The sequence below is a fragment of the Phaseolus vulgaris genome, chromosome 3, assembly GCF_000499845.2.
Source record: "Phaseolus vulgaris cultivar G19833 chromosome 3, P. vulgaris v2.0, whole genome shotgun sequence".
Taxonomy (NCBI): domain Eukaryota; kingdom Viridiplantae; phylum Streptophyta; class Magnoliopsida; order Fabales; family Fabaceae; genus Phaseolus; species Phaseolus vulgaris.
The window spans coordinates 3,324,995-3,337,658 of record NC_023757.2 but is presented as its reverse complement, the minus strand read 5'-3'; the positions used below and the strand labels follow the sequence as shown (position 1 = coordinate 3,337,658).

Genomic DNA, 12,664 nt, shown 5'->3' with positions numbered 1-12,664 from the left:
AATGTAAAATCTGCATACGATTTGCTACAAAATCCTTTATCTGGAATAAAGGAGGAGGTGTTCTCAAGTCTATGGTCTTTCAATGTGTGGCCTTCAGCTATGGTGTTTGCACGGAAATTATTTTATAAGAAAATAGCAACCTTAGATAATCTCTTGAAAATAAATGTCCAAGTCGTTGGCCTTAATTGGTTATGTGTGTGTGGGTAGGAATCCATTAGCCATTTATTTTTTACTTGCCGGTTAGCTAAAAAAATTAGGACTTCTGTGATAATTGACTTGGTCTTATCTTAGTGCATCATAAGGAAGCTATTTTTTACTTTCAAGGTTATGAACATTTGGATTTAACCAAAAAACACAATCAAATCTGCAAAACTATATGGATTGCTTTTGTATGGACTATTTGGAACCATAAAAATGATATAATTTTTAGAAATAAAATATCGGATGGAATCCAAATCTTTGCTTTGATTCAGATAAATTCTTGGGCTTGGATCACATTTAGGCACCCCAAAGTTATATTCTCATATTCAGATTGGTGTTTACCTCCAATAATGTGCATCAACTCTTTGTGATTTCTTTTGGTCTGAATGTCGTATGTGGTCACTTGAATCAGGCTATCAAGCCTAGATATTGTGTCTTTTGCAGATTTCAACACCTATTCTATTTGATATCACGATGACTATGTTAGAATGTATGACTTTAAACTAGAGGGGGGCGGGGGGGGGGGGGAGTGAATGGTTTAAAGAGGGATTTCAAAAACTTTTAAGCCTTGAATGAACTTTCTTCCTGATTCAGTTGATAAAGAATTCAGTTTGCCAAAACACAAAGCTAAAAGCACAACACCAGAAATATAATCGGTTGTTTCGCAGAAACAATTGGTTGTTTATATCAGTATACAAATATCAAAACTAAATTTAAAGAGTTAAGGGAGAGAGAATGCACACATATGTTTATATTGGTTCACTCTAAACCCAGAGCTACATCCAGTCTTCTCAGAAACCACTGAGGAATTCCACTAAGCAATCAAACCTAGATCACTTACAACACAACCAAGAAAGTGACCTTGATCTCCTCAAGACACACACTTCTCTTGGCCAACACACCAACACTAAGAATGCTGATCTTGATCCCCTCAAGAACACACAGCACTTCTCAGCAAACACACAGAAGAAACTTGTTCAACAGATACAAGGATTACACTTGTTACATAAGCAAATCTGAAATCAATACAAGCAGAAATCCTATCTCACACTTTTTTGATCAATCTCAATCTCTAAGTAATCTCAACTCTTTGAAAAACTCAAAAACTTGTGTTAATTCTTATTACTCAAATCTGTTTTTCTGAATATATTCAAAGATGTTGTTTGTTATCAAATCTTAACAAACTTATTCATTGCATTTAATAGATTGGTCAAAGCATTAAAGACTGGAGCGTAATCAGTTAGAATTATTTAAAGCTCAGTCAAAACAAAAACCATTTTTCTGTTATGGTACCAAAACAAACAATCGGTTGTTTCTTCGAATCAATCGGTTGTTTTGGTTTTAACAGCTCAACCATTTGAAAAATAGTTTTCAATCTTTTCTCAAAACACCTAAGTATAAAACAATCGGTTGTTTCGACAAAACAATCAGTTGTTTTTCACTTAGTTTGAAAAACACTTTTCTTTTTAAAAAGATTGAGAATGCCTATGCTTTGGATTCAATCAAGAGTGGATTACAAAACAATCTACCCCAGATCCTATCTAAGATAACTCAGCAACAGCAAGCACAACCAAGCCTTCAACATCCTTCAAAGGGTTTGGATTCTTCAAAGCTTGAACACCACTTGGTTCAACAGACTACCGCTTTGGAAGGAAGATTTTTGGTTGTAAAGTGGATGCTCTCGGACATTAACTAAGTTCCACCCTATTGTGAATTATACAAGGGCGGAATTTAAAGGAGCATTCTAGCTATATCCAAAATTACAATAGGTGTATGTTAGTGTTTAATCATGAGAAACAATTTTGTAATGTTATTGATAAATGAGTTAAGATAAGAATCTTAAATATGTAAGCATTGCAAATTTTATGTAGTGGTTGGGCAATTTGAATTAGGTAGTGGTTGGGTAGTTTGAATGTGTTTAATAGATTTGTACAGCTACTAGTATGTAGTAGGACTTGATTGGAATTTTTTCTGGGATTGATGTGGTTTTTTAGGTGATCTATGTTTTTGCTTTGAATAAGGGTCGAACACCCTTGAAGTACTCCATGTTTATTAATTTTTATTGTTGATAAATCGGTTCATTTCTTTTTTTACATCGTTCAATCTTCATTTCATTGAGTTTAATCGATTTAAACATCAATTTATTCAATGTAAAACGTTCAAACCTTTATTTTTCCGCACTAGTTCCAACTTTGTCTTTAGTTCTTAGGTGTTGCACCTTGTCCTTACTATTTCTACATTGTAATTATGTGTTTCTTGGTTAATTGTTCATTTTAATAAGTCAAAGTGTGCACATAGGTATTAGTTTTTGTTTTGAATCCTTGCATGTAATGTCTAACATCATGTTCATAGTTTAATTGTTCATAATCCAGTTTCAACTTACGTATTTCACTGTTTTTTCATATCCTTCTTAAGCTGCATACCAAATTTTGTGAAAATGTTTTAACATAAAACAACGTTATGTTATCCATTGTGTCTTGTTGTGATATTATCCAATTTCTGACCTAGTTTCAAAAAATTTATTCTGACATAATTTCATGTTTAAAACTCTTGAAATTTTATGTAGAAGAGTTTTAATATGTCGTTGATATCTAGTCAAAAAGTCATGTAAAAAAAACATAGAATTAAATCACAAAAGCCTGAACAAGTTTAGTGTTCATAAAAATTGTTTCAATGATTTGTATAGGTCTCAGATTAATGTTATTACAATTTAGTTCGAACTTGTTTTGTTTTGAAATTTGGTATGGACTTTACTTATTGTGTAAGGGAGTTTCTTTTTGCACCTTTACGTTTTTCTTACTACACCCCCAAAATGTTATTTAAAGACAAAATTAACCTTATTATTTTCTAAAAACCCTAAAACGCACTACCCACACTCTTTTTTCTTCTTCCTTACACACACCACAAACCTGCATTTCTTTGCCTTTCTCGCACACGGCGACTTCCTCTCATGACATAGGAACCGTGAGATGTGTTTCACTTGATGGTGGTTCGGTGGTGTCTCTGACGACTTGGTGGTGGTTCGGTGGTGTCTCTTCATCTCATCTCTATTGTTTTTGTTTTCTGGAATTATGATTTCGCAACATAGTTAGTGATCCAAAAATTTCCTAAATGAGTGTCTCCGAATGTAATCCACATTGAAATGCATTCCGAATCCACCAATCTGTAAGCCAAAAAAATGCATTCTGGATCCACCAATCCGTAACTGAAAAATTGCTTCCAGAACACCCCCTCATCCGAAAAACATAAAGTTTTACTTATAGAACAAGCAATTCGTAGATCATATTTTCACTTTCGGATTGATCCTTCCGTAACAAAATCCTGGATCATGGTTCCCAGAAACCTAAAAACACCATAACTACCCAACCTCTTAAAAAAAAAATCCTCTAAAAGCTAACCAACATTTCAGCAACGCAACCCACTCTCCCACCTTGCTCCACGTAGTTAAAATGAGTCTTCACCAACGTCATCGATGAACGAAGAAGAAGAACGGTGACAAAAACAACTCATCCACGATGCCCTTTTCAAATAAAAGGTCAAGGCCAATTTGAAAATTTTTAAAATTATGAGACTGCAGGAAGAAAAACATAGAGGTGCAAGAAGAAACTCTCATTATGTAACGGGATACGCCCATGTGAGAAAAAATAAGAGACACAAAATGATCAGGTGTATTTTTTTTGACAATGTTTGTTTTACTTTTTTTTTTATTTTTTCTAACAATTTTTTATTTATTTTTTCAACTTGTTTCCCTCAATTGTTATATTTACATATTTAGGAGACATGTGATGTTAAAGAAATGGAAATAAATAAAATTGCAGATTTATTTTTACCATAATTTGTCGAGAGATTGTTGCTTTTATAATACATTTGAACTTGAAAGTAGCCTTCTAAAACAAGTATGGTGTGTAGATTCCTCACTTTCCAGTTTTATCCCCAGAAACCCAGCTAAACATTTCTGAGAATTTGAGAAATTTGTAATGCAAAAAATGAAAGTACACATACCCATGTTCAATAACACCGAAGTGGCCCCTCCCTACCCCTTCCCAAAAAATAATACTACACAAGAAAATAAATACTCATCCATACACATTATACTCTCCCATGCCCTATATATACTCTCTGCAACCATCCCCTTTCTACTCTGTCAATCAATTCACCTTCTTTCTCTCTCTACCTTTTCTCTGACACTTCTTCATTCACTTCAACACACTCTCCCTGCACACACACACTCATACACAAACTTACTAAACCACTCACCACAGATCATACTCGCGAGTTCTTTAAACTCAACTCACCGTCAACATCAAAAGCAAAATCAACTCTTCATTATCACCAAACACAACATGATAACATGGAAAGACCTATACACGGTGCTCACCTCAGTGGTGCCTCTCTACGTCGCCATGATCCTCGCCTATGGTTCGGTCAGGTGGTGGAAGATATTCTCGCCGGACCAGTGCTCCGGCATAAACCGCTTCGTCGCCATCTTCGCCGTTCCCCTCCTCTCCTTTCACTTCATCTCCTCCAACAACCCCTACGCCATGAACTTCCGCTTCATCGCCGCCGACACCCTCCAGAAAATCATCATGCTCTTCGCCCTCACTCTCTGGACCAACCTCACCAAAACGGGGTCGTTGGAGTGGATGATCACCATCTTCTCCCTCTCCACGCTCCCCAACACGCTCGTCATGGGCATCCCCCTCCTCATCGCCATGTACGGGGACTACTCCGGCTCCCTCATGGTCCAGGTCGTCGTGCTCCAGTGCATCATCTGGTACACCCTCCTCCTCTTCCTCTTCGAATACCGCGCCGCCAAAATCCTCATCATGGAACAGTTCCCCGAAACCGCTGCCTCCATCGTCTCCTTCAAGGTCGACTCCGACGTCGTCTCGCTCGACGGCAGGGACTTTCTCGAAACCGACGCGGAGGTCGGGGACGACGGGAAGCTCCACGTCACCGTGAGGAAATCCAACGCCTCGCGACGGTCCTTCATGATGACGCCGCGCCCCTCCAACCTCACCGGCGCCGAGATTTACAGCCTCAGCTCCTCGCATAACCCCACGCCACGCGGCTCCAACTTCAACCACGCCGATTTCTTCTCCATGATGGGGTACCAACCGCGCCACTCAAACTTCACCGCCAATGATTTGTTCTCCTCCCGTGGACCCACTCCTCGACCTTCCAATTTCGAAGAATCCTCCATGCCTCAGCCCGTCGCCGTCGCTTCTCCCCGCTTCGGGTTTTACCCGACCCAGACTGTCCCCGCTTCGTACCCGCCGCCCAACCCGGAGTTCTCTTCCGCTCCTGCTAAACCCACCGTAGCCAAGACCCAGAACCAGCAGACTCCCACTAAGGGTGCCCACGATGCGAAGGAGCTCCACATGTTTGTGTGGAGCTCCAGCGCGTCGCCGGTGTCGGAAAATGCCGGGCTCAACATGTTCGGGAGCACCGACCTTGGAACCTCCGAACAACCCGACCAGGGCGCCAAGGAGATCAGGATGTTGGTGGCTGATAATGCGCACGTACAAAATGGGGAAGCAAACATCAAAGGTACTGATTGAGCTTTTTTTTCTTTTCCTTTTCATGGTTAAATTGTTCTTTGTTGCTCTAATTGCAACGGCAACACCATAATTGATCAAATTTTTAGTTTTAGATTTTTGTTTGAGTTTGTTTAGTACGAAATGAAGTCTTATAATTTCACTTCAATATAAGTTCAAATTTTAGTTTTAAAAATGTTATTAATTATGTTATATAGTTTAATTTCAATCTTTGACTCTTCAAAAATTCAGTAAACTCGTGTTAGAAAGAAATCCCTCTCTATTTATTCAGTAAAAGTTAAACTTCGAAAGTAATTAGTCTCCATGTTCAAAGAGAAGAATGAAAAAAAAGAGTTATCTATATGTTAGGCAAGAACTATTCATACTTTTTCGTTGAACAAAGTTGATTAAAAATACTAATTTTTGTTATTCTAAATTCTAATTAGTCGTTAAACTGAGTCAACAAAATTAATAAATTTTACTCAAGACAATGTAAGAAGGAAAAGGGCTAGGTTAACTTTTGTTCTTATTGTAACCATAAAACATTTTTTTATAAGGAACATTGTGACTGTAATTGCAATTTGAAATGTGTCATTCGCGATTATTTTAAAATTTTGGTTGGTATAATGTTAATATAAGATTTGGGTAAATTATAATTAAGAAGATTGGTTTGGTGTTAAATTGAAGGTGGTTCGGAGGCGGAATTTGGTGGGGAAGAGTTCAAGTTTCCGGTGAACGGCGGAGAACAGGAGGAGGAAGAGAAGGATAAAGAGAAAGAAAAAGAGGGGCTGAACGGGCTGAACAAGTTGGGGTCGACCTCCACGGCAGAGCTCCACCCGAAAGTTATCGGAGCCGGCGAGTCTTCCGGCGGAGGAAAACACATGCCGCCGGCGAGTGTGATGACTCGTCTCATTCTGATCATGGTGTGGAGGAAGCTTATCCGCAACCCCAACACGTATTCAAGCCTCATTGGTGTAGTATGGTCCCTCATTGCCTTCAGGTAGGTGAATCAAAGTCAACACCATTGCAAAACTTTTGACTACAAAATCATCTCACGAAAAAAAATAACAAAATTAGTTTGACATGTCACTTTTAACTTTACACATTTTAAAAAACCAATTGAAAATAAACTGAGTTAGAAAAATGTGTAATTAGGGCAACAAAATGAGGCATGTGTAGTTTCTCTTTCTCCAAGTTTTTGGGTTATTTGATTGGAGTAATGTTGTACTAATTATTAATGGTTAGTGACACATGGTGTTGTTGATGGTTAATGATGACGTACAGGTGGCACGTGCACATGCCCAAAATAATAGAGAAATCAATTTCCATACTGTCTGATGCTGGTCTTGGAATGGCAATGTTCAGCTTAGGTGAGTGGTCGCAAATCCATTCTCAAATCCATATTCCCTTCGCAATAATTTCATTCTTCTATCCACAACACAACTTGCTTCCACTTTTCCATCCACACCATTATTTTATTACCATTGCCTCCACACTTTTCAGCAGTTTTTCATTGCACAACTTTTTCGTTCAGAATACACACATAACAAGTAAACTCAGATACTACTGATACAATTCATGGTGCTGCTTCTTCCAAATAGTGCTGTGAATTGGGTAATGGGTTTAGGATGATAAAGAAAGTAGTAAACAATTCATAGCCGTCCATGTTGGTGATGTTTGTTAGCAACAAGTAATGATCAAATGATCTTGTTCACCTGTTCAGCATAATGCCCCGACACGTGGGTCCGGGTCATAAACCAGACCACTTTTCTCAGGACAACGGTTCTGGTCAGGCCTACCATTTTCCATAATCAAGCAATGGTGGTTCCATTACACCAATTACCCTCTTTCATCTAGGGTTACAAAATCTTTATCTAATTTACTTAAGACTCAATTTTTATCTAAGATTGGATACGAATACCAGAAAGATTCTAATTATTCATTGTTTCTTTTTATAGAAGAAAATAATTTGGTGTCTTTTCTAATTATCAGTTGTTTCTCTTTATAGATATGAATAACCTTTACTTTGTCTTTGTGTGTTATGATTCTAGTGTACTACTTGTATATATTCAGACCTTTTGTTTTGATTTTTAATAACAAGAAAAAGAGATATTCATTTTCATATCTTTTCCCTTCTTTTTACTCTTTTATTTATCTCTGTTCTATTTCATAATAGATTTTTTGAAAGCCTCTCTCAATTCCCATTTTCATAGGTGAAATTAGTATTTTTCCAATAATTTTCTTGAAGGGTCTTTCAATTTTCATATATTTTTCCAATAAGATACATATAGATGAAATAAGTTGTGAGTGGAATAGAATAGGAACATGGATGAGATTTGGTTGATGTGTTTCTTGATGAAGAATGGGTTTGGTTGATGTTTTATAGGTCTGTTTATGGCACTTCAACCAAAGATAATTGCATGTGGAAACTCTGTGGCTACATTTGCTATGGCTATTAGGTTTCTCACTGGTCCAGCCGTTATGGCTGCAGCTTCCATAGCAGTTGGCCTCCGTGGCACTCTCCTACACGTGGCCATTGTTCAGGTTGCTAACTTCAACTTTTTCTCGTGCATTTATGTCTTCACAAAATTGGTGAAACAAAGTGAAATAATGTGCCAGTTTAATGCTTTAAGAACATCATGCTTACATTTATGTCACACTTGCAATAACAGTCTCGGAAAGAGTGTTACAAACAGCCTCGATAACATTTCTCTCCATCAAAGTCTCAAACATTTAGAGCAGAAAGTCCACCTTAGTTTTTACAAAAAAAAATTAATTTTGATTCCTATAAATGAAATCGAATTAAAAAGCCTTTATTTACACTCACCAAATTGGAAACTTTTTACACATGCAGCACCCCTTTAGAACCATCACACATATGCTCATAATAGTAAATTCGATATATCTCTTTGGTTTTCAACAACTAACTTTATAATTTTCATAAACATTAGATTCTTATTAGTTACTAAAATGAAAAATGTTTTTTTTACAACCATACTCCACCCTATATTACAATAAATATTAATTTTTTTAATTTTAAAAATTATTTTAACATTTTATATTTTATTTATATTTTCATTAATGAAATTTTATTTTTTAAATTTTTTTATTATAAATATTAATATTTTATTATGGATATAAAGTAGAGCAAGGTAATATATAGATCCAGATATCAATATAACGATCTAATTTTTCATTTTGTTGTGTCCACAACATTTATTATCCTATTGCCAAAACCTAATGACTAAAAAACACATTTTTTTATATCTTTAATGATGTTTTTTCTAAAATATCTTAATTTTAATTGATGTCTGGTTTTTTACTGTATGTATTTTGTTTTTTATTTTACAGAAGGAAATTACAAAAAATGATATATATTAGGAATTTTTTTTGAGTAAATTTTTAAATTTTGGAAATGTTGTTGTGGTTGCATTAGGCTGCACTTCCTCAAGGGATTGTTCCATTTGTGTTTGCTAAGGAGTACAATGTTCATCCAGCCATTCTTAGCACAGGGTAAGCATGATTTTCTCCATCTCATTCTTGTTGCCATCAACAAACAAAAATTAACCTTTTTTTTTTTGTTATCTTCTCTGAAAAATTCAATTGCAGGGTTATATTTGGGATGTTGATAGCACTTCCGATTACTCTGGTCTACTACATTCTCCTTGGTTTATGATATTCTAGTGCCAAAGTAACCAAGAACGAAGGGAAAAAAATTATGCAAGTGAATTTGAACCTTTGATATGATTTTTGAAATTGGAAGAAACTATATATGACTAACTAGTAATTTCACAACAGAGAGGATGCGATTGAAAGTTTCCAAGAGATTGGGAAATTGAGATAATATGAGAGTTTGGGAGTACAAGAGATGATGATGATGAATTTTGAAGAACCTCAAAGAGGAAGGAATAATAGAGACATAACAGAGAAAAAAGTAGAGTTAGCAAGTGAATGGTTCCCTTATCTTTTACCAGCTTTTGTAAATTTTATGAGAAAATCCCGTTTGGGTCATCAAATTAAGAACATGGTTCAGTAAGTGCATGAGTGGAGGAAATCATTTGAATGAAAATGAGATGAGACTGAGGAAAGTCTTTCCTTTTTCTTTCTTTTTTTTTCTGCTCTTTTTGCATTATTGTTGTTGTTACTATTCTTTAGCTGAAATAAACTAACTTTTTTACACTTTCATTCAATAAATTATTGTTGTATATGTTAATTTTTATAATAATTATTAGAAACGCCATGTTAAAAATAATTGATGATTTAGTAGATTATATGAAAAGGTTTATACACAAAGCATGATAATTAAACTTATTATTTGCCGTTAATTTTTTACTACATGGGTTCTTTACAATTTATTAATGTTCTTGGATGAAGAGGCTTCTTTTTCTTTTAAAATTAAAAAAAAAATGATCAAGATAGTTTTTACCAAATACATGCTCTTCTGTGTGATAAATTGAAAAATGATTTAGAGATAATTTTATATACGAAATTTACAATTTTCGTTTAATTTTTATTTGTGAAGTGAGAACATCAGGATAAACTAAACACACAAAAATCACACACACCATGCTCAATATAAACTTATTGAAGTGACTCAAATGCACTAGTTCTATTTATAAATGCATGTCGTTCCATCACATATGAAATAGTTTAAAAATACATGAGTGATATCATATTAAAAAAGACTCTCACAATCCACTTTCCACTTGAATATTTTTTAACAAGAACTAGTTACATAAGTGTCTTAAGAAAAAAACATGACTTTAATTAAGTTCAAATATCAACTCAAACAGTATGATAGGCTGTTAATTAAGTCAATTTATATCTACGGATGGATAATGTGATGTTAATTGAGTTTACTTATCTTGACTGAAAAGGATGGTTTTAATGGAGCTCATTATCTCGACTCGAAAAGAATGATATGGTGTTAACATATGTCGATTTACAAAGGATGATATGGTTTTAATTGAGCTGACCTATATCGACTCATAAAGGATGATATGATGTTAACTAAGTACACCTATTTCGACTCATAAAGGATGATATAATGTTAACTAAGTACACCTATCTACACTTGAAAAGGATTATATGGTGTTGGATACTCAACTAAAAAGGGTAATATGATTTTAACTAAGCTTACCTATGTCAACTTATAAAGGATGATATGGTTGATATTTTTCATTTAGTAGTTAAATTAAATTATTTATGTGGTGACCGTCCAACACAGTGCTAGACCGTCCAAGACAGTGCTAGATCGTCCAATAAAATGGTAAACCATCTAACACCAACAATGCAATATTGTAGATAAGGTCAAGACACTACAAGAAAAATTGTTATTATCCACTGATATTTACCTACGGATTTGGATCCTATGTAAATTGAGAGTTACCTACAAATTTTACATAAGGATTGTTATCTGTAGGTAAAAATGAGTTACCTACAAATTTTTCCATATATAATAACAAAATAGTATGGTGGAAAAATTCGTACATAATTCTGATGAACTAAGGTAGAAAATTGTTACCTACAGATATTACATACGAAATTATTTGTGGATAATTGCATATAAATTAAAATCCGTAAATAATTATGTAGGAATTAAAATTCATATATGGTGTTGGTAATTATTATAGTTAATTCGTAGATAATTATATTATTATTATTATATTATTAATATGATTATTAATATTATTAATAAATTCCTATTAATAATAATAATAATCATTATAAGAATAATAATAATTATAATATGATTATTTGTTTGGTGTAGTATTTTTTTTTTTTTTAAAGTTTTCATGTTAGGCATCACTTTACAACTTGACATCTCAGCTAAGCTGACACCTCAAGTAACAACAATAATTTGTCATCAGATGAAAACAATATTATTAAAAAAATTACAAAAAAAATGGGGAATTAGACCAAAAACCATATGTTAACAAAAACGATACATAGGTAGACTATGCATATTCATAAAAAATTAACTTACCAGCACACACACTCCCTTCACGAAAAATATAAGTAACCCTAAATATGATTTTCCCACACTAATTAAGACAAATATTTCATCGATTACGAAACATTCACATAACATTATACGAAATGTAAAACCTTTGTTTATTTTTTATTTGTGAAGACAAAACATCACAACAAACTAAACACACAAAAATCACACACACCATGCTCAATATAAACTCAATGAAGTGACTCAAATGCACTAGTTCTATCTATAAATGCATGTCGCTCCATCACATAAACACTCATATGAAATAGTTTAGGAATACATGAGTTATATCATACTAAAAAAACTCTCAGAATCCACTTTCCACTTGAATATTTTTTTAACAAGAACTAGTTCCATAAGTGTCTTCCAAAATTTCCTAAAACGTTATCACATGTTCTATAAATGTAGTAAAGTAAAATTGGTCCACAATACAATTATCTTTCCCAATATTTGTTTAGATATAAATAAGAGAACATGGACAAATAGTGAATTAGGAGAAAAAAAACATGACTTTAATTAAGTTCAAATATCAACCCGAATAAATGAATAATGTGATGTTAATTGAGTTCACTTATCTTGACTAAAAAAGATGATATGGTTTTAATGGAACTCACTTATCTCGACTCGGAAAGAATGATATGGTGTTAACATATATCGATTCACAAAGGATTTTATGGTTTTAATTGAGCTCACATATCTCGACTCATAAAGGATGATATGATGTTAACTAAGTATACCTATTTAGACTTGAAAAGGATTATATGGTGTTGGTTACTCAACTAAAAAGGGTTATATGATGTTAACTAAGCTTACCAATGTCGACTTATAAAGGATGATATGATTGATATTTTTCATTTAGCAATTAAATTAAATTATTTCAGTGGAGACCATCCAACACAGTGCTAGACTGTTCAAAACAATGTTA

General features: G+C 34.2%; 1 protein-coding gene across 1 annotated transcript; it reads left to right on the top strand.

Annotated features, from left to right (window-relative positions):
• Positions 1-4,331: 4,331 nt before the first annotated feature.
• On the top strand, positions 4,332-9,917 carry LOC137806291 (auxin efflux carrier component 4-like). Its single transcript, XM_068606315.1, has 6 exons — positions 4,332-5,751; positions 6,426-6,738; positions 7,023-7,108; positions 8,125-8,282; positions 9,175-9,251; positions 9,348-9,917. The coding sequence occupies exons 1-6, from the start codon at positions 4,545-4,547 to the stop codon at positions 9,412-9,414; spliced, it is 1,908 nt and encodes a 635-aa protein (XP_068462416.1). The 5' UTR covers positions 4,332-4,544; the 3' UTR covers positions 9,415-9,917.
• Positions 9,918-12,664: the final 2,747 nt, after the last annotated feature.

Bases quoted from the DNA above. Each gene is read 5' to 3' on its own strand.
- LOC137806291 (XM_068606315.1), top strand. From the start codon at position 4,545: ATGATAACATGGAAAGACCTATACACGGTGCTCACCTCAGTGGTGCCT. The intron at 5,752-6,425 runs GTACTGATTGAG...GTTAAATTGAAG, and splicing joins TGGGGAAGCAAACATCAAAG to GTGGTTCGGAGGCGGAATTT. The intron at 9,252-9,347 runs GTAAGCATGATT...ATTCAATTGCAG, and splicing joins CCAGCCATTCTTAGCACAGG to GGTTATATTTGGGATGTTGA.